Source organism: Suncus etruscus, chromosome 7, assembly GCF_024139225.1.
Source record: "Suncus etruscus isolate mSunEtr1 chromosome 7, mSunEtr1.pri.cur, whole genome shotgun sequence".
In the NCBI taxonomy this organism is placed as follows: domain Eukaryota; kingdom Metazoa; phylum Chordata; class Mammalia; order Eulipotyphla; family Soricidae; genus Suncus; species Suncus etruscus.
This window is the reverse complement of record NC_064854.1, coordinates 94,980,358-95,002,940: the sequence shown is the minus strand read 5'-3', so window position 1 is coordinate 95,002,940 and position 22,583 is coordinate 94,980,358. Positions and strand designations below refer to the sequence as shown.

At 39.0% G+C, this 22,583-nt stretch overlaps 1 protein-coding gene across 6 annotated transcripts in view; it reads right to left on the bottom strand.

The window, feature by feature from the left end:
* Positions 1 to 5,652: 5,652 nt before the first annotated feature.
* NCOR1 (nuclear receptor corepressor 1) overlaps positions 5,653 to 22,583 on the bottom strand; it is a 170,247-nt gene continuing 153,316 nt past the window's right edge. For all 6 annotated transcript variants that reach the window (XM_049776733.1, XM_049776734.1, XM_049776738.1 and 3 more), the window contains 8 exons: positions 21,886 to 22,040; positions 21,260 to 21,483; positions 19,151 to 19,291; positions 16,059 to 16,201; positions 12,416 to 12,469; positions 11,570 to 11,791; positions 7,986 to 8,165; positions 5,653 to 6,470 (listed from right to left, as the gene is read on the bottom strand). In XM_049776733.1, coding sequence (XP_049632690.1) covers positions 6,283 to 6,470; positions 7,986 to 8,165; positions 11,570 to 11,791; positions 12,416 to 12,469; positions 16,059 to 16,201; positions 19,151 to 19,291; positions 21,260 to 21,483; positions 21,886 to 22,040 — 1,307 coding nt within the window. In that variant the 3' untranslated portion in view covers positions 5,653 to 6,282. The remainder of the gene's footprint in view (positions 6,471 to 7,985; positions 8,166 to 11,569; positions 11,792 to 12,415; positions 12,470 to 16,058; positions 16,202 to 19,150; positions 19,292 to 21,259; positions 21,484 to 21,885; positions 22,041 to 22,583) is intronic.

The window sequence follows — 22,583 nt, the reverse complement described above, 5'->3', positions numbered from 1 at the left end:
TCTGTGGCATCAAAATCGACGATTTTAACTTTTTGTCTTGATAATTCACTGCCTCAATGTGTATAAATAAAAAAATATAGGGGGCTGGAGAGAGAGAACAACGGCAGGGCATTTGCCTTGCATGTAGCTGATCCAGGACAGATGGTGTTCGTATCCTGATGTCCTATATGGTCCCCATGCCTGCCAGGAGCGATCTCTGAGCACAGAGCCAGGAGTAACCCCTTGCCGCCTAGTGTGACCCCAAAAAAACCAAATAAATACAAAATACACAGATGGATGTTATTCCCTCAACTGTCTTACAGTCCTTTGCATAGGGGAAATGCATTATCTTAGATATTAGAATGAACATAATGATAAGCCTTTGGGATTGGTGGTATAAACAGAAATGATAAAATGATAAACAGGAATGATAAATTTTGGTTTCTGTGAATAGCCTAAGTGAAGGAAAAGTTGAGTATACTATCACTTCTCTTAATGAAAAAAAACCTTTCACCTCCGATTGTGACTTTTATGGATTGACATCAGTCATGTTTTTTGTTGTAATGTATGGTAAAGAGCTTTCCATGCCAGTAGACGGTAATGATAGACTTAAGTGGGCCAGTTTTGGCTCTAGAGTATATATACATGGTAATTTAGCCAGTCCACTGATTTGTTGTACTCTCTTATTTTTTCAACATCTGGCAGGCCAGACCTATCTGTCTTATGGCAAAGGGGATTGTGGTGAGTTATTTTTCTTATAATTGTTTCATGAAGCCCAATATGGGATTTAATGCATATTGGAGGAAAAGTGATATATAACAGTATCCAGCATTAAGTTTTATGATAGGATAAAAAAAGATACTAATAAAAAAAGTGTTTGGGGCTGGAGAGATAGCACACCGGTAGGCCGTTTGCCTTGCATGCAGAAGGACAGTGGTTCGAATCCCGGCATCCCATATGGTCCCCCAGGCCTGCCAGGAGTGATTTCTGAGCGTAGAGCCAGAAGTAATCCCTGAGCACTGGCAGGTGTGACCCAAAAACCAAAAAAGTTAAATACTAAAAGGTATTTTAAAAATGTAGTACCCATTTGATTAAAAATAAGTGAACTATTTTTGTATGTAACTATTAACTACACCTGGGGGGAGATTATGATCTAATTTCTATCAGAGCTCTTTGAGCAGTTTCCTTTGCAGCATAGGCCATCTATCAGTGATCTGAGGAACTTTGGAAAGATACACATCAAGATGCAGCCTGGACTATGTTATTCAGAACTTTCTGGCTTAAGATAGGACCTTACAGGTGTTGTATTTTAATGCTTTCTTTCTGTTATATACCAGTGGTACAGAAGAATCACTGACCTGGACCCTAAGTTCCGTCTTGTTGAATTTGGTCTTTAGATCCTAATCTGTTAAATCAGGGACAGTAAATTCCTTATTAAGCCACGAGAAAAGCTACATAAATATCCTACATTGTAATGGGCAGTATAAATGCAAGATTGGATGGCTATTTTTTTTATCAGCAGTCTAAGAGAGTCATTTGCCTAAGGGAATCACATTTTTTCTAGATTGCACATATTTATTTGAATAAATATAAATATTATTTGTATGCCTTTGCAGTGGCACTGACACTTTCTGGTTCCTATGTACATACTGGAAGAAATTTTTAATAAACTAGTGTCTATCTGACAACATTGTATGTATTTGTAATCTTTGAGTACTCATAAAAACAAGTTACAGGGCCAGAAAGACAGTTCAATGGGCTGAATGTATGCTTTGCATGCAGGAGGCCTGGGTTCAAATGTCAGCACCAACTGGTCCCCTGAACACTGCTGGGAATGACCCCTTAGACCTAGTAAGAGAAAAAAAGGATAAAGTATACCCATTTTATTAAAGAATTGGTAAAAAAAATACTAGACCCTCAGAGTTCGAAGTTTGAAGTATTAGACTAAAACTAATTTTATATTTGCAGATAGATTAAAATTAATCTATTATTTACCATTCAATTTCTTATATAATTCAGGTTGAGTGTTAGGGCAACCCAATTTTAATTTTTAGTGTTTAAAAAAATGATTGTTATTGTTAACTGCTCACCTTCACAGAGATTTTTTTTTGAACAATTGTGGGGTTTACTGAAAGTTAGGTCTTTTTTTAATCCAAGTTTAAGAACTGCTGATTCTCCACAATACTGGAAAAACTAACTTTCAGAATATTAGTTTCCTCTGGAGGGTGTCCATGTTGAAGTTCAATTTGCATTGTTGTAGACCAGTTTCAAAGCAGGAGGACATATTCCCTTTACTGGTTAGTCTGAATTCAGAAATAGGTCAGATTAATTTAGTTTAAAAGATGCAATATAGGGGCCGGAGAGATAGCACAGCGGTGTTTGCCTTGCAAGCAGCCAATCCAGGACCAAAGGTGGTTGGTTCGAATCTCGGCGTCCCATATGGTCCCCGTGTCTGCCAGGAGCTATTTCTGAGCAGACAGCCAGGAGTAACCCCTGAACACTGCCATTGTGGCCCCAAATCAAACAAAAGCAAACAAACAAACAAAAAAGATGCAATATAGATTTCAGAATGAATTTTAAAATAGCACATCTTAGGACCCCGGTGGTAGTCCAGAGGGTTGAAGCATATGCTTTGCATTCTAAAGTCCTGGGTTCAATCCCTGGTACCACACTGTCCTCCAAGCACTGCCAGATATGCCCCCCCCCCAAACAAACAAATTACAGTTAAGCATTATAATACCTCCAATTAGAAATACTGCATTGAGTGGCCGGAGAGATAGCATGGAGATCAGGCATTTGCCTCTCATGCAGAAGGTCGGTGGTTCGAATCCCGGCATCCCATATGGTCCCCTGAGCCTGCCAGGAGCGATTTCTGAGCATAGAGCCATGATTAACCCCTGAGCATTGCCAGCTGCATTGAGATAGTCAGAATTGATCACTCTGCACAAAAACTGGACGTGAAAAGGGATAAAGTGACATATGCATAGTACCCTTTCGTTAGTAATAGTGCAAAGCAGTGTCAAAAAAAGATGGGACAGGACAGGAAAGGAGAAGAGAGAGAGAATAGTAAATTTAAACCACTGCATTGAAAATTTGGCTGCCAGAATTTTGTAAACAGTAAGAGAAAGATCTTGAGTTCTAGCTTCAAAAAGATTATGCATATATAGCCTCACAGCACTAAAATACAGCTTGCTATTTCAGCATTGTTATGGCAGATAACATCTGTCCCAGACGGTTTGCTCCGTAGTAAGCCACATGAGAATTATTTTATTTATTTATTTTTGGCCACGCCCAACAATACTCAGGCTTACTTCTGGCTCTGCACTCAGGGATTGCTCCTGGCAGGCTCAGAAACTATTGGGTGCAAAGTATTGAATCCAGATTGGTCGAATGCAAGGCAAATGCTCTATCCACTTGACTGTTGCTCTAATAATCTGAATCCAAAAATCAAATTGGATTCCATCTTCCACTGGAAAGCCTGATGGTGAGCTGTTAATAACTGTTCACCTTGGAATTCTTGAAAGCAACAGGTTAGCGTATGTCTAATCTGACATGTTTTCAAAAACTATTATGTTGAGAGCAGAAGATGGAAGAGGAGGGCTCTGGGTGCAGGGTTCATGCAGGCTGGCTTCAAAACAAACAAAAACCATATACTCAATTATGATGGAATAGCTTAGACCCTGAGAGTCAAGTATCATAATTGAGCCATTTGATAAAATAAACATATTACTAGTAACTGAAAGAACTCTTTATCAAGCAGAAAATAGTTAAATAGCAACTAAATGTGTTATACTTTTCCTTGACATCAAAATTGTGTGTGTGTGTGTGCATGTACACAAATGTGTATATTGAAGTGAAACCAACTTTCTAAAGCAGGGGTCTTAAACTTGCGGCCCACCCCTAGAGGAATCTTTTTTTGTTTTGTTTTGTTTAGTTGTTTGGGTCACACACCCCCAATGTTCAAGCCTTACTATTGACTTTGCATTCAAGGATCACCCCGACTTTGCCTCCTGCGGCCTGCAGGTAAATTGAGTTTGAGACCCCTGTAATCTAAAGGACCCTAAACCTGATCTAAAGTTTATTTGGAGGACCACAAGTCAACATGAATAGAACAGTAATAGGAATATGAAGGCTTTAACATCAAACATGAGTTTATATCCTGTTTTATCATTTTTAATATTTGGGAAACACACAATGGTGCTCAGGGATCATACTTGGCAGTCTTGGGAGACCATATTTGGCACTAAGTATTGAACCCATGCAGACTGAGTGCAAGAACTCTACCCTCTGTACTCTTTCTGGCCTTTGTCATTATTTAACTAGCTGAACTGAGTATGAGTACTTAACATGTGTCCTTATTCATAAATAAGGATTACACCTACTGGGCCAGAGCGATAGCACAGTGGTAGGGTGTTTGCCTTGCAGGCAGCTGACCCAGGACAGACCTGGGTTTGATCCTCGGCATCATATGGTCCCCAAAGCCAGGAGCGATTTCTGAGCACATAGCCAGGAGTAACCCGAGTGCCATAGGATGTGGCCCAAAAAGCAAAAAAAAAGAAAGGGATTATACCTACTGTTCTATACAGGCTGATGTGAGCATCATGATCATGCATATAATATCCATATGATGTGAAACATTATAAAGGAGAAAATGATTAGTTAGAAAGTTGTTTCTTAGTCTTGAAAACACTTGTTTAAGTTTTAGGTTTAAAAAAAGGAAGTCTATAAAGTGCTGATTTTTATCTTCCTGAGCAGTCTCCATTTCTTCCTTTAATCATGTGTGACATGTAACATTCTCCCAAAATTATTAGTTACTTATATGTTATTGTCGGCTGCTTCAATGCTATGCTTGAGCTGTATTTAAAAAAAATATGTGTATGTGAATATATATAAATAAGTAATTATTAAGATAAAATCAATTCTCTAGTACTATAGTTTAAAATTCAGTCTTTTAAAATTATTTGCTCTTTGTGAATAGGGAAATGAAAACACTAAAAAATAAGCCCGTCGGGGCCTGAGCGATAGTGCAGCAGTAGGACATTTGCCTTGCACGTGGCCGACCCAGAATGGACCTGGGTTCAATCGCCAGTGTCCCATATGATCCCCCGAGCCAGTAGCAATTTCTGAATGCATAGCCAGGAGTAACCCCTGAGCATCACCAGGTGTGGTCCAAAAACCAAAAACACACACACAAAAACAAAACAAACAAAAAAAACCTGTCCACAAGGAATGAAAGTAAATGCTGGTGCATAGATAGCACTGTCTGTCACCACAGAGTTCTGGATGCAGCACAAAGCAAATCTAAAAGGCTGAAATACAACAGGATAAATCATCTTTTAGCTCAACCTTATTGGAATATGTATCAAACTAAAGAAAAGTAAAGGTTTTTCTTTTGAAACCTTAGACACCACGAGCTTTAAATCACAAATAATTACTTTTATCTATGGACAAGGGTAGTCAAATTTATTTCAAAATGAAAGCTCTGTTAGGCTGCATTAAATTCAGGAGAAAAAGAATACTTAGGGGCATGATTAAATCACCAGTGTGCATAACAGTGAAGAATGCCTCAAAGAAGCCTTCAAAATGTTTAAAAACTGAACTATAACATACCCATGCAGTATATTTTCTTCTAGATGCTACTAAATAAAAAACTAAAACCTGCACTGAAAACAATATGGCAGAATTTTGTTTATCCTACCTTTTGACCCTAATAGTCACGTACAGATTTTCTGACAGGGTCTGTGTTAAATATCTAAACATTTCCACGAGATTCTAAACATCATTGGGAAGCTGAGTTTAGGTAACAAAACTGGATAAAAGTACAATGCCCTGGACAGCCAATATTATGTAATTGGGCTGTGTGATATTGTTAGAAGGCAAAGATTAAAAAGATAAAGATGAAAGATTTTTAAATTATCCCCGAAGTTGATGCGCTGATTTGAACATAAGTACACCAGATACTACAGAAAGGGGAAACACTGCAAAAAGGTAATCTATTTACAGAAAAGTAATTTAAAGACATTATGGTTTTCTTTACAAACAAATTTAAGAACAGGAATTGTTCACCCTTTAAAACTACATTTTAACCCTCCACTGAACTGCCTATATCAAAGGCAGTACCCCTCCCTCATTAGACTTTTCAAATAAATTTCCATCATTTCTTTATCCATGGTCCAGGCTCTCTTGAAAAGTCTCTGGGCACAAGTCTTAGGAAGGCAGGTTTTAGACCGCCATTAAAATGAAAACCATGAAATTTGAGATCCCAAATATACTGGCCCAACCAAAATCCCTTCTTTGTGAAGTTCAGTCATCACTGTCCGACAGTGTCTCATACTGTGCTGAAAGCAGCGGGGCAGGCTCTCGCTCCCAGATTCTGTTCTGCTGGTGAGGAGCTGCTTGGTTCACAGAAGAGGGAGCACATGCAATTGGTGTTGGTGGCGTACTGCTGAGCATCCTCATAGTCAGAGGGTTATAAGGAAACTGAGTTGAACCTGACAAAAGAGAAAGCATATTGACATTGCATGAACACAGTTGTTACTTCATCTTACAAATTTTAAGAAGTACACTAGAATAGCATTGAAGTATTTTACTAAAATAGACTGGATACAAAAACCTAAGGAACACATGGAAGCTTTAACCACTTAAGACTAAAGCCAGTCAGTGTTAATGCAATAATCAGTGCAACTAAGGATGAATAACATGGCTAAGTAGAAAAGGGAAGGATCGCTAAACCTATAAATGAAAGTTAAAGGATGAAGTTTTAGTTCTTAAATAGTGCTTTCCCGGACAATCCAATAAATCAAGTGAATAATAAGCACTTAATAAACTGAGCCTGATTATATTAGCCTGATAACATTGTTGCCAGGCTCAAAGGATTTTGTACAGTACTCTGAATATTGCATTTGCCTTGCATCCAGTCAACTTGGGTTCCATCTTCAGCATACTCACCCCACCAGGAGGTGATCCCTGAATGTTGAGCAAAATAAGCCCTGAGGAGTAGTTGGAGAAGGTGGAACAAATGAAGGGAGTAGAAAGGGGGGAAGAGGAGAAAAACTTGTTGACAGTTAAGATAATGAATACAATTCTTAGAGGAGAATGGGGAAAAATATCCAGAAATTTTAAAAGATTGAGGTAGGCACAGTGAATTTCATCTACTGGACATGACTAGTAAAATTAAAAATTTGTAAGATTGTGTGTGTGTGTTTCAGTGGTGGTGGTGGTGGTGGTGTGTGTGTGGGTGTGTGTTTTGGTGGTGGTGGTGGTGAATTTCTCCAGGGTACAAATATATAAGATTTTAGAAGAGAAGTATCTAACCGGGGTTTGATTTCCATCATCCCATGGTCCCTTGAGCCTGCCAGGAGTGATCCCTAAGCATCACTGGGTATAACCTAAAAACCTAAATAAATAAACAAATTTACTAGGGGCCATTTTACTTAAGGAATTTATAAGAGGCCAGACATAAATCCTTTGAATTCTTTTTATGTTCATGTGTTTTTAGTTTTGGGGCCATACCCAGTGGTGCTCAGTGGTTACTCCTAGTTTTGCATTCAGGAATCAGTCATAGTGGGCTCGAGGGACCATACAGGATGCTGAGGATCAAACCCGGGATGGCCACATGCAAGGCAAATATTTGCCTTAACTGATGTGCGATCACCCTGGTTCCAAATCCTTTGAATTCTTAAAAATTCGGAGATTAGCGGGAAGGACATTTGCAGATGGCCTGTAAATTCCCAGCATCCTGTATGGTCACAGTGTGATTCCTGAGCAGAATCAGGAGTTACCCCCAAGCACTGCTGGGTGTGACCTAAAAACCAAAAATAATATAACAAAATTTTTGAGGTTATATGAATTCTATTTTTATTATGAAAAGTGGTACCTATTAAATGGCACATTAGTGGAAATATGCTTTCCTAACAAACTTTCTGACTTTAGAAGTATTAATCATGGCACAGGTATTAAATGCTTTCAGACTCTCATTTTCTAGTAATTGAAACCAAGTCCCTCACCTGTTGAAGAAGGCCTGTCTTCCCAGGCCCACCCTGGTGTCTGCCTATGAAAATCTCCTTCTGAATGTACAGAGGAGACTGAAGAGGGCCGTTCAGTTCCTAAGTACCCTTGACCAGGAATAGGAGATTTAGATTTCCTATTGTTTGACTTGCTGATCACCTTTGGCTTGCAAACTCCTCCTAAAAGTGAAATAAATGATCAATGACAGATATACAGCAAGTATGTTACTAACTAAAAAAGTTACTAAATGTTAGTGCTTACTGAATGGGAAGTAGAGGATGGGAAGCAGAATGGTAGCATGATCCAAATATACAACGTGATTTAAAAATAAAAACCAACTACAATGTAAAAAAGGAAGCCAGAATTTACTTGTAACAACCAAAGCAAATGAATAAAATAAGACTAGAAGTAGGATATTAATATGTAGCTCAGTGATCGAGCCTTGCACGTGTGTGTGTGTGTGTGTGTGTGTGTGTGTGTGTGTTTGTGTATATGTGTGGGTGTGTGTGTGTTAAGTTTTTAAAATGTAGAACAAGCTTGGGAGAAGCACAAAGAAGAATCATACTATCTCAAGAAAAATATAATAAAGGAAAAAGTATAGAACAAAAGCCCCATCGTAGCATCGAGAGACCTTAGCAGAGGTGTGGCAAGTCCTGTTGGCTTTTTTTCCTAGGCTTTTTTTAGTTGGCGAACTTAGCAAACATTCCTAAAAGTGAAATGTCCCTGGCAAGACTCAATAATAAACATTAAAAAGATCTCGAAGAGATCAGCCCAGGTCACTAGCAGACTTATTCCTTAGAATCCATATCCTAATCCATATCCTTCAGAGGACATAAAATAATGGGAAAAACAAATTCTAGTTATGAATTATCAGGAAAGAGAAGGAATGCAAATTCCTGATTATAAAACAATACACAGGAATAGGAGAAAAGTGAAGAAAAACTTCAAAGTATGAAGGCAGTATAACCAAATAGAAGACCAAAGTGAAAGAAAAGGAATTTATAAGCAAAATACAGCAAATATCAGAACAGTCATAAATGAAAACAGGTTAGTACAAACGGGAAATGTGACGCAAAAGAGACAGAAAGAGGTCAAGTGAACAAAAATAATTAGGAAGGAACTAGATATGGGGATCATATTTGACAAAAAGGTAATGGAAGAGTCCAACAAAAGAAAGATCAGGGAACATCTAGTAGCAGAATATACTCCTGAGGATAGAAACCAACCTACAGAAGCCATTGATGCCTCCAGTTGTCAGGAAACGCTGATAAAGAATGATCAATACTACTATACAGAGAAAAAGAGTTACTTTTACAAACAGCCATGCACCCTATAAACTGGGGGACCATGTGGTCTTAGGTAGTATACAACAATGAATGGCAGGAGGAAAATGTAATGGTATTTATAGGCTTTTTTTTTTTTTTTTTTTTTTTTTTTTAAAAAGTCAAGCGGCCAGAGAGATAGTATAGAACGCAGGGCACTTGCTGTATATGTGGCTAACCAGATTCAACCCCCAGCACTCCAGTATAGTTCCCTTAGCACTGAGCACTGCTGAGTATGGCCCAAAAAGTATAAAATGAAGAGTATGTCAAAAATATTATCATTTACCAAACTGTCACTTAAAATATAAAAATAACTATTATCCACACTCAATAAAAGACCTCAGAATATAGCATACTGAGTAAAATAAAAATCTCACCAAAAACAGATGTCATAATAAAAATTATACAATCATGATAACTAACTACATGTCAGGATATAACTTTAAAACATACTAAGTCGGGCCTGGAGAGAAAGCACAGCGTTGTTTGCCTTGCAAGCAGCCGATCCAGGACCTAAGGTGGTTGGTTCGAATCCCGGTGTCCCATATGGTCCCCCGTGCCTGCCAGGAGCTATTTCTGAGCAGACAGCCTGGAGTGACCCCTGAGCAGCGCCGGGTGTGGTCCAAAAACCAAAAAAAAAAAAAAAAAAAAAAAACCAACATACCAAGTCAATGAAAATTGTAATATTAGAGCAAAAATGATCACCTTTTAGAGCAGAACATCCATATTGTTTTAAATATGGATTTAAAAAATTCTTTAAAATTCATTAATCCTTAACCAGTGAGACTTTGATAATAGAAAAAAAAATCCTACATCAAAGCTAAAATATTGCAATGTTTAGGTGAATTTTTTTTGAAAACCTAAGAGATTAGTTTACAAAAGATATAGAAAAAGATACAAATACCAAAAGCATAATTATGTTTTTTTGGGGTGATTGCTTTGAACATGATGTATAAAATGATCTCTTTCAAAACATGTGTTTTTAACCCTGGCACTCCTTGGGTTATCCTTAGCTCTGCACTCAGGAATCATTTATGGTGGTGTTATGGGGACCATGAGATGTGAAGATTGAACAAAGGTCAGCCACATGCAAGGGAAGGGCCTTACTATCTACCATCTACTATCTCTACAGTCCCTATAAAGACCTATCTGAACGATACTTATCAAACCACAGCACTGAGCATTCTGGATATTGTGGCCTGAGCCACACTTTTGTTTTGTGGTCATATTCAGTGGTGTTCAGAACTTACTCCTGACTCTGTGCTCAGGTACCATATGTGATGGTGAGGATTAAACCAGGTAAGCCCTTACCAGCTATACTATCTGGCTATTTGTTTTTTGGGTCATACCAATGATGCTCAGGGATATCACTCTGGCCACAGCTTTTACTTTGGGGGGGGGGGGGAGAGGGTACAGGGGAAGGTGCACATTTGGCATTGCTCCAGGCTTATTCCTAGCTCTGTCCTCAGGACTAACTCCTGGCAGGCTCAGGGGACCATACGGAGTACCAGGGATCAAACCCAGGTCTAACGTGTGCTAAACAAACATCCTAACCAATGTACTATCGCTCTGGCCCCTCTGACTGTTTTCCTATTTCCTACAATTATGCTATCACTTTTTATTATGCTAGTATGTCAGTCAGTTTTATTAAAAAGGAAATGGGGAGCCGGAGCTATAGTACAGCAGGGTGGGTGCTTGCCCTGCATGTGGCTGACCTGAGCTCAATCCCTGGCATCCCATGTGATCCTCCAAACACTGTCAGAAGTGATCTGTGAGTGCAAAGCTTGAAAATCACCAGTTCTGGCTACAGGTTTCAAAACAAAATAATAAAAGTAGAATGGAACTGTACCTGTATTACACTTAGAACGTCTAAGATAAGGACTAGGAAAAAGCAAGCAGAAACCTTAATATGCTGGAGAATGACAGAGTTAACATTTTCTAGATTTTTTGGGGGGGGGGCCACACCCATCACTGCTCAGGGGTCACTCCAGGCTGTCTGCTCAGAAATAGCTTCTGGCAGGCACGGGGGACCATATGGGACACCGGGATTCGAACCAACCACCTTTGGTCCTGGATCGGCTGCTTGCAAGGCAAACGCCGCTGTGCTCTCTCCAGGCCCTATTTTCTAGATTTTCTAATCATATTACTGTAATTCATTCAATTAAGTCCTCAAAGGTAACTTTAAGAAAAAATAGGATCTCTGGGAAAGTGATATTATCCTTTTCTTCAGAAAGGCAGAAAGACTGACATGAAAACTTTACCTGAATGAGGTGATGGATCCCCTTCTTCTCTTCGTGTCTCACAACTGGTCACAACTGAGGTGTTAGCACCACCAGGCACTACTCCCACTGGTTGCGACATGACAACTCCATGATCCTCAACTTTATCATCAAAGCTTCCCATGAGAGCCTTCCTGATAATATCTTCTAGCCCAAGATTACTGGCAGGATCCGCAAAAGAATGACCTCTAGAGCTAATTGAGCCTGAAAAAGACAAAGTTCTTCTGTTTATTTCTGAGGCAGGTCAGGAAATAGAGAAACAGACTACATACAGGCTACAGTCCTTAAAGCCACTGAAGTCGTAACACCTGGCAAGTCGCCTAAAACACAGAGCCTCACCTAAGTCTACTCAAGGAAATTCATTTTTCTTTGCCAGTGAGTTTGTTCCTGATCCGTGTGAAGTTTTCTTGAGTCCCCAGAAGAGGCAAAAGTTTGCTCATTAAAGTTTGATTTAAAATTTTTTTTCTCTTTTTAACTATTCACTAAATCTCAATTCTTTTTGCTATTATTTCCTCCCTGATTAAAATAGAAGCATCTATTCACTTATACATACACAAAGTTTCCTGATATTTAGAACTTGCTCAGATATAGTGGTGGATTTACTGCTAAAGTACCACAATTTCTTTTTTCCTTTTTTGCAGTCATTCTCAGTGATGCTCAGAGCTCACTCCTGGCTCTGTACTCAGGGATCACTTCCATCGGTTCTCAGAGGACTATATGCAGTGCTGAACTGAACTGGGGTCAGCAGCATGCTAGGCAAATGCTTTAACCTAGTATCTTTCCAGCCCCCATACCAATTTCTTAATATATTCTGAATTTGTTTCTTACCTGACGTAGTGACTGCTGGCAGATTAAATATCTCGGTTCCTGGCTGGGCAGCTGCTGTGTTAAAACAAACATTCAAGTTACTTAAGAAAATTATGTACATAAAAATTATGTCTCATGGGCTGGAGAGATAGTAGAGCAGGTAAGAGCTTTCCTTGTACGTGGCTGACCCTGGTTTGGCTCCCCAGCTTCCCATGTAGTCCCCGAGCAGCACCAGAGGTGATTCCTGAGTGCAGTCCGGAGTAACACCAGAGTATTGCCAGGTATGGCTCCTCCCACCCCCCAATTAAGTCTCAACATAAAGCTTATAATAAAACAGAATTTTATTTACCATAACTTCAATCATATCTCTTACTAGTTAAGCAAAGACGAAGTAAGTGAAACTATTATTTAAGAAAATCAGGTAACAAAAAATTGGGTAAGGTAGGAAACCAGAACAGGAGCTGCATTAACTAAAAGGAAAAAGAGACTTTACTTTGCATTGCTGCATCAAAGAGGGAAAAGCTGACCACAAATTAAGAATTCCGGTCTGCTACTGAAAAACCAATGGACTTTAAGAATATGTCTATGAATACCAAGGGTTGAGAAAGTCTGAAATTAGATCCAGTGGATATTATGAAAATGTGTTTCCCTGCCATCCATAAATGAAAAATGTTCCTATTGTCCCCAAAACAAGACAAAATTTTGCCTTGTTTCTTTTTTATTCCTGCTAATTATGCAAGATATAATGTCATAATGTAATCTACAAAGTTTGAATGACAACAAGCTCAGACAACCTTGGAACTACTTATCAAGCAGTGTGCTATAAATAGAATATGGGAAAGCACAAGTGGTGTTTTGTCACTTCTTCCAACTTGTTGGTGAGAGAATTTAAGAGAAAGAAGGTATCAGGCAGGGGTAGAGGTGAGGATTGAAGGAGATGAAGTATCGGAATGCTGTGGGGGGGGTTGACACTGATGGCAGGATTGGTGCTGACATATATGACAAAACATGAACTGTAAGTTACTATAAATCACAGTCTGTAAATAAAGCATTATTTTAAAAATACCCTGGAAAAATAATAGAAGAGAAAGAAGACTATAGGAATTAAGAGTAGCCAATGAATAATGATCTAGCAAAGAATGTGATTTTGGATGAGACTGCAGAGATGGATATCTATGGTTTATCCTATGGAAAAAGGATGAGACTAGTCTACAGAAATAGTGTGCCTGGCAGACAGTAAACTAGCCAGAAATTTAAACTTTAAAACCTCCAGAAGTTCTACAATAATGACCACAAGGACAGTCTCCTTACTTAAGGATCATGTAACACTTTTGGCAAATAAATTGATTTGAAGAATACAAAGTAAAATTATCACCAAGTTTAATGGAATACAACATTATTAAGCAATGTTTTAGTTAAATAACATAAAAACCATCTTACTGATAAAAAATTGTCAAATGAATACAATTCTACAGAGTCCAACAATGATAAAACTAAAACACTGTACTTAAATACAAATACTTCTTTCTTTAACTCAGGAGCTTACAACTTGGTGTGGTACTCTGTAAAGCCACTGGATCAGAATCACCTAGGTACTTATGGCACCAGTAAGATATTCAAACACTCTCTAGAAGCACTAAAACATGTCTCCATGCATCTCTGGATTCATAAAGAACTGTTTTTGTTAGTGACTTTGAGACAAAAAAACATAGAAGACTGGAGAAAATCAATGTAATGCTTTTGAAAAAGAAGAAAAAATATACATGTAGGTCCACGGATGTTTGTGGCAGAGCATGTACCTTGTATGTATGAGGCCCTGAGTTTAGTTTTTAGCACACTGGTCTCGTGAACACCGAGCAACTCATGAGTCGGGGGGTGGGGGTGGGGGGATGACAAGATTAAAATAAAACAAATTTAAAATCTTAAAAAGAAAATGTTTAAATTTGATAGCAATTTTTATCAGTATTTTAAAATATTTACTCTTTAGATTATCTTTTAACATTTAAAAAGATATTCTAGGGCCCGGAGATATAGCACAGCGGCGTTCGCCTTGCAAACAGCCAATCCAGGACCAAAGGTGGTTGGTTCGAATCCCGGTGTCCCATATGGTCCCCCGTGCCTGCCAGGAGCTATTTCTGAGCAGACAGCCAGGAGTAACCCCTGAGCCCCGCCAGGTGTGACCCAAAAAAACTAAAAAAAATAAAAATAAAAAAAAAAGCTATTCTAGAAATTAAAAGATAGGATAAGTTAAGAAACAGACACTGGGTTCACCTTTTTTCTTGCTAGTCAACATTTATTGAACACAAAGTTTCACAGAACCAAACACAGAATAACCTATGTTTAATAAACATAGCCTATGTGTATTTGGGTACATAATTCACAATTTCTTTTTGACAGGGCCAAGAGTCTAGTAGATCATAAATCAAAATTAGAGCAGATTGTGATAAGCCCAGTATACTAAAAGGCATTAAACAAAGTCTGTGTCCCTTGATATGCTTCAGAAAAAGAGAAAAGTAGATTGGTTAGAAGTAAAGATTAGGAGATACCCCAAAACTATGGAAAGCAGATCCAGTCCCACATAAGAAAAAATGTTTTGTAGGTTAACATATGTTCAAAAAGAAAGATTTAAAAAAGATTAGAAGTGGATATATCAGTATAAGCAAGATGGCTCTATTGATATTTATCAAAGATCTGGATAATGATTATGAGAATTCTATGAGATAGTATCTTTAGAATGTTGTACCTTGAAATTGGCATGTCTGCACTGGAGGCTCAGCCCCTCTAGTTGTTACTAGTGATGTAACTTGTGCCAGGTATTAAATATCTGAGTTTCAGCCTCCTCATTTAGAGTATAATATGTAGTGTGCCTAGAACAAGTAAAATTATCTATATAATTCTATTTTTTTTTACTTATATGTTTTAGATGGTATGTTTATCAGATTTGCAGATGAATGCTAAATGACTGGATTTCTAGAAATCCATTAGATAGAGACAAAGATGCTAGATATATAGTAGCTGGAATGACTCAAAGCCCAGATTTCCTCATTCAGTATACTTGTAACTATAAAAGTATAGCAAAGGGAGATATGAATCTAGAATAGCACATAATCTTGACATTTAGTCAGACTAGGTACGCAATATTTACAATATACAAATTGCACAAAAAGCTCTCTTAAGATTCCCTGAATAATAATGAATTTGAATTAAGTCACTAATCAACATGTACTAACAGATTAAGCTAAATACGTTTAATTTTTTTAATGGAGAACATATGAGATGGCAATAGAATTCTGAACTAGAATATATTACGAAACAAGGAATTTGGTAAAGATTTGAGGCGCATGTTCTGTCTTTAAAGATTTAACAAGATGTCATGTAGAGACAGCCCTAATCAAGGGTAAAAAACTATGGAAAGTCGATCCAGTCCCACATAAGAAAAAATGTTTTCTAGGTCAATATACGTTCAAAAAGAAAAAGATTTACAAAATATAGCAAATTACTGCTCCCTAATTTAGAAATCTTCATGCACTGGCAGACATTTGAGAAGCAAGTTATGAGTAGATGTGGTTGTAGTGATGCCTAGAGGGTCCTTACATATTACACAAGAGGTAGGAAGATATAAATGACTGTTTTATTCAGGGTTCATGAAAGAAATCCCACTTACCCATATCAGAATCACCTCCACCAGAGGAGTTCAACTTACGAAATATCTCCTGCTTCTTTGATTTAACCATGGGTGAAGTGTTTTCAAGCTTGGTGAAGAATGAAGGCAAGTAGCTTATACTCCCTGGTGAGCGTGAATCATTCCTGTTAGGAACAGTTACGGCTATTATCATCATGTACTCCTAACCTTGGAGAGATTTTGTTTTTTGTTTTTTGGGTCAACCCGGCAGCACTCGGGCCACTCGGGGGACCATATGGGATGCCGGGATTCGAACCACTGACCTTCTGCATGCAAGGCAAATGCCTTACCTCCTGCTATATCTCTGCCCCCCCCAGAGATATTCTTAATGATAACTGTGATAGCAGTATTTAGAAAACTATCCCCATCTCAGCTAATTTTCTTGATTATAACCTAAGAAACAATATGTGGGACTGGGGGGTACATACTGGGTAGGGCATTTGCCTTGCATGTGGCTGACCCAGGTTCAGTCCCCAGCATCCTGTATGATCCTGCGAGCCTGCCAGGAGTAATTCCTGAATGCAGAGTCAGGAATAACCACTGAGCACTACCGGGTGGCCCCGAAACAAAAAACAAACAGAAAAGAAAAAAACTATAACCAGTTGAAGTATCACATGTGAGCACATGGTAAAATACTTCAAAGCTGAAATCATAAATTTGAGAATGGAATGGAACATATGATTATAAAGCAATATGTGTTTGCCAAAATATAAAAAATAAAAGAATAAATGGAAGGATGTTACTAATCTAATCAGATTATACAGGTTCATTCATCACTTATATATGAGAAAGCCTATACACCAATAAAGATAAAAGAAGGTGGAGGCCTGAGTGATAGCATAGTGGTAGGGCCTAGCATGCAGCCAACCTGAAGGACCTGGGTTCAACTACTTGTATCCCATATGGCCCCCAGGAGCCTATCAGGAGCTATTTCTGAATGTAGAGCCAGGAGTAACCCTGAGCGCTGCTATGTGTGGCCAAAATACCAAACAAACAAAAAAGACAAAGAGGTGAATAGGCAGGCCAGGGGGCAAAGAGTGGTGATATAGGATGCATTCTGGGTCCATTGGTGGAGGGAAAATGATGCTGGTGGTGGAAATGGCCCTGACTCACCACGTATCTGAAATTCAACTATGAAAAGACTTTGTAGTTCACAATGGTTTCAATAAAAATAAATAAATAAATAAATAAGGTTCTTATCCTCAAAACATTTTAAAACAGGAAGAAAGATATAACCATGTGATTTTATATCACTTTTCTCTTCAAAGATAATTTCCTTGGGGCCGGAGAGATAGCACAGCGGCGTTTGCCTTGCAAGCAGCCGACCCAGAACCTAAGGTGGTTAGTTTGAATCCCAGTGTCCCATATGGTCCCCCGTGCCTGCCAGGAGCTATTTCTGAGCAGATAGCCAGGAGTAACCCCTGAGCACCGCTGGGTATGCCCCCCCCCCCAATAAGATGATTTTCTTCCTCATTTCATTGAAAGATACTAATATCTAATTATTTGTCCTTGGATAAATTAAGTAAGTAAAAACTTAAGACTGTTGTGTCGGGGCCGGGCGGTGGCGCTAAAGGTAAGGTGCCTGCCTTGACTGCGCTAGCCTTGGACGGACCGCGGTTCGATCCCCCGGTGTCCCATATGGTCCCCCAAGCCAGGAGCAACTTCTGAGCACATAGCCAGGAGTAACCCCTGAGCGTTACCGGGTGTGGCCCAAAAACCAAAAAAAAAAAAAAAAAGACTGTTGTGTCATAGCAATAGTATAGCGGGTAGAGAGCTTGCCTTCCATACAGATGATTTCAGTTCAAATCTCTGGCACCAAGTATGGTCTCCCAAGTCCCACTAGAGTCTGGAATAAGCCCTAGTACAACTGAGTGTGGCCCAAACACCAAAACAAAGAATAATTTGCAGTGAAATGAACTTTGCTATAAAATTGGGCTTACCCCTCTTACACTATGGCTCTGGGCTGATAATGTATTTACCCCTCAAAGGACAAAGGAAGAGTGTTTTACACTAAAGAAAAAAAATAGTATGAACATAAACAGAAAGGAATTAAGTAAAGTTATTTTGGAAGGCCAAGTAAAGTTATTTTGGAAGTTATTTTGGAGTCTTCCAAGCAGTGCTTGAAGGCCAAGAGGACAACATTCAGTTGTGTTCAGAGATAACTAACACTGGCAACTAACAATTGGCAATGTTTAGGGACATAAAGAGCTGGTGCTGGAGAAGGTAGGCTGGTAGGCAGAATGTAGTGCCAAGTGATCAAACTGGGGTTAGAAGTATGCAGGATATGTGCCATAACCCTGTACCAGCCCCAGAAATACAGTACTTGACATCTAGTAACAGTAATTGAGTGGAAAGAGAATAAAGTGTAATGATGAAGTGACAGAAAATGAAGATGAACAACATGATTATGGTCATGAAGAACTCAAATGACATGATATGGCTTAGCCCTCAATTCTATGAGCTTTCACACCGTACTTGGTGGAGTTGTGGAGGCAGACTGGAAAAGGGCTGAATCAAAAGCATCTAATATTGGGAGGAGAGTTAGAAAAAGGAAAAAAAAAAGGGGGGGGGGGCCACAATGATACCACAACAGGCAGGGCGTTTGCCTTACATGCAGCCAACCTGGGTTCGATCCCTAGCATCCCATATGGTCGCCTGAGTGCTGCAGGGTATGGCAAAAAACCAAAACCAAAACAGAACCACAATGCACTAGAGGATCATTTCTGATAGGGCTCAAGAACCATTTGCAGAACCAAGGAGTGAATGTGGCCAGTCTCCTGCCCTAAAAAATAATTAAAGCAATTCAGCACAGGTGCTCAAAATTATTTTCCTTTCATATAGTTGACCACACAGTCAAAAAATTTGAAAAAGAGCTAGGAAGACTCAATTTTAAGAATAGCCTAAATATTGCAAACACTCGCAATAACTAGGAAAACAGATCCTTGAAGAATACTCTGATTTTCTCATGTAGGAAAGGGTCTGGACTTAAGGAAAAGTGAGACACTGAATATTGCTATGGGGCACATTTGCACAAACACATACATTGTTTCCCAGGTGTACACCTTGCTCCTCACCTCTGATCTGCAGACTCTGATCCTCTCTGAGATAATAGCAGCATGCTGTCCTGTTTATCATGCACAACTGGAACCTGGGGTGGGGAGATGGGCTCGTACGGCTCTGAAGAGACATGGCTCCTTTCTGGAGATTTTCCAGGCCTACAATTGTAATATACAAAATATTAAGTTGTGTTCCTAGGACTCAGCTACAACTTATCCTACACATAAATGGGTTAACTCTTTTCTGTGGCAGAGGGAACAAATGTTACCAATATAAACCAGAAAAAAAAAAAAAAACTTCTTTGGTATTCACTTTGATTATATATGTAAAAAAAAGTTATTGCCATGTATGTATGCACAGATGTATGGAATACTTGGGTTTCATGAACCAGGCAGAAACTGGAGGTTCTATCAAGAGGCTACTGTGCTTCTGCCAAGTATACTTCGGTGAGGATTTTAAGATCACCTGAGTCATGACTTACCAGGTCTTTCTCATTAAATTCAAAATAAAGGATATCCGGACTAAATTGAAACCTATGGGGTTTGTCAGAAAAGTCAAGATAAGCTGTAGGGTTGAGCAGTTCTCTGCTGCTCTTTTCTTCTGGATACAATATTAGTTTAAAAGAAAAAAGAAAAGAAAAAGGTTTTTTGGGGGAGGCACACCCAGCTGTGCTTAAGAGGTTATTCCTGGCCCTGCGCTCAGAAATTGCTCCGGCAAGCTTGGGGGACCACGTGGGGTGCCAGAGATCAAATCCGGTTGGTCCTGAGTCAGCCACGTGCAAGACATATACCCTACTATCCGCTGTGCTATTGCTCTGACCCCCTTGGTTTTTTTTTTCTAGGAAAAGTTTTTGATAGCAATCATACATATTATAAACTCATCTATGACTTTTTAACATCTGTATTAATATTTTCATCCTCCCCCCCAATAAGCCCATCTACCGTACTTCTTAGAAGTGGCCACTTTTTTTTTTTTTTTTTTTTGTTTTTGGGCCACACCCGGCGGTGCTCAGGGGTTACTCCTGGCTGTCTGCTCAGAAATAGCTCCTGGCAGGCACGGGGGACCATATGGGATACCAGGATTCGAACCAACCACCTTTGGTCCTGGATCAGCTGCTTACAAGGCAAATGCCGCTGTGCTATCTCTCCGGGCCCGAAAATGGACTCTTACTTTAAAAAGTGGCCACTTCTATATATATATATAGGGACACCCCTTCACACCATACCCAGTGTTACTGGGAGTCCCCTTCCAAAATGGACTAACAAACATATTGGCCTGCCTTCTCCTTATCATCTTTCCTCCTTACAATGACAATCATTTTCATGTGATTTCCAGTATTTACATATTGTTCTAGACTGTGTAATCAACTTTAAATACATGTTATAAAATATATGGTAATGGGGGCCAGAACGATAGCACAGTGGGTAGGGAAAATATCTGCCTTGTGGCCAACCAAGGTTCGATCCTCAGCATTCACGGAATGGTTCCCTGAACCTGCCTGTAGTGATTTCTGAGTACAGACAGGAGTAACCTCTCATTGCTGCAGGGTATGGCCCCAAAACTACCCTCTCCACCCCAAAAATCAAAACACACACTAAATGCTAATATGGATATGAACATAATTTAATTGGTAAAGCCTGTGCTTACTATCTAAGATGTCCTTCAATCCTGGCATTGCATGTGCCAATCACTGAGCACTGTTGGGTGTAGGACTTGTGGTCCCTAAGCACTAAACCTCTAGGTCTGCACTTGGAGACAGGAGCCCAAGTGATAGTGCAGTGGGCAGTGCTTGCTTTGCATGCAGCCAACCTGTTAATCCCCCACACCATATATGATCTAAGCATATCTAAGATCGACCCTGATAATAGAGTCAGGAGTAAGCCCCTGAGCACCACTGGTTGTGATCTCAAAACAAAACCAAAGGAAAAAAGATATCAATATATAGATATAGTACTAATTAACTCTAAATACTGAAACAGTTGTCATTAAAAGAAAAAAAAAAACTCTTCCAAAGAACAATAGCAAATGATTTTTAGCTATGAGAAATTAATTCACTGTTATGGAGATAAATTAAAATTATTTTTACTACTAGGAAAATTATACGTGGTTTGAGTTAAGAATCATACCTTCCTCTGGATTTATCCACAATATTTTCTGGAGAAACCCTTGAACCTGGCCTTTGAAGGTGGATAGATTGAGTCTGGGATTCTGGGCTGTAACGATTTGATGTTTTAGTCCTCACAGGTGTAGACACTAAAGCAGATGGTGAATTCTGGAATGTAGAAGTAGGTGGCTGCTGGGGAGGTTGCGAGGAACCTTGATTTCTAGCAAAATCTTGTGTGATAATTTGCTATGAATGAGAAAAAGATTTTGGTTAAAATTATTAAGTACTTATCAAAAGAAGCAACAAACCTTAAGAAACTCTAAGACAACACTGTGTCAGAGATATGGCTCAGGTAGTAAAGCATATGCTTTTAATATGTGAGGCTCTAGATTCAAACCCCAGCACTTCAAGGCTGTAACCACCACAAGGAATGTAATTACTACCTGAGCAGTGCAGGAAGTAGTCCTAGAATCACCCTGAGAGTGCTCTATACTGCCAGGAGTAGCCCCAAAACAAGTAAAAAAAAAAACAAAAACAAAACAAAAAAACCCAAAAAAAAAAACTCTAAACAGTTTTTATTGTGATTCTATGTGAAATGCATTCTCCTGCACAACAAAGGGGAAATATTAATGAGAAAGAAAAACTTACACAGATATGATCAGCAAGAGTTATTAGTCGATGGGTCCTGGGCACTTGCCCCACCCCTTCTGCCTGTGAGGATGGGGGCTGCTGTTGTGGAGATGGTGATTCCTGCTGTGGTCGAAAGTGATGTAATGGTCCCTCATACTGTCTGGCAGCATCACCTAATAAAGGACATACAGATGCCTTATTCCAGGGATATCCCTGCTTTTCACTATCAAAGATTAACATAATTTAGGGGATGTAGCAACAACAGTGGGTAGGACATTTGCCTTGCTTATGAATGACTTGGGTTTATTTTCCAATACCCCATATAGTCCCCTGAGCCCCAGCACGAGTGATTCCTGAGAACAGGGCCAAAAGTAAACCCTCATCAAAGCCAGTGCCCTCCAAAACATTAATATATTCAGGGGAAACATGAAAGAAATGTGAAGATAACTAACTATAGGATTCATGTATTTTAATTTTAAAAAGATATTTATCCACTGACAGAAATCAGAGGATAGTACAGAATAAAATAAAAAGGGTCAAATAATTCATTAATGTAACAGAGTGTCACTTACAGTAGCTTACAAATGCTTATTTCTAAACAAGGTCATTAAAAGTTATTCTAAAACAAAACGACTATTTCTTAACAGTCTGCACAGATAATTAGGAACAAATAAGCACAAAAATGAAAACAAACAAGCTTATAACTGAAAAACACG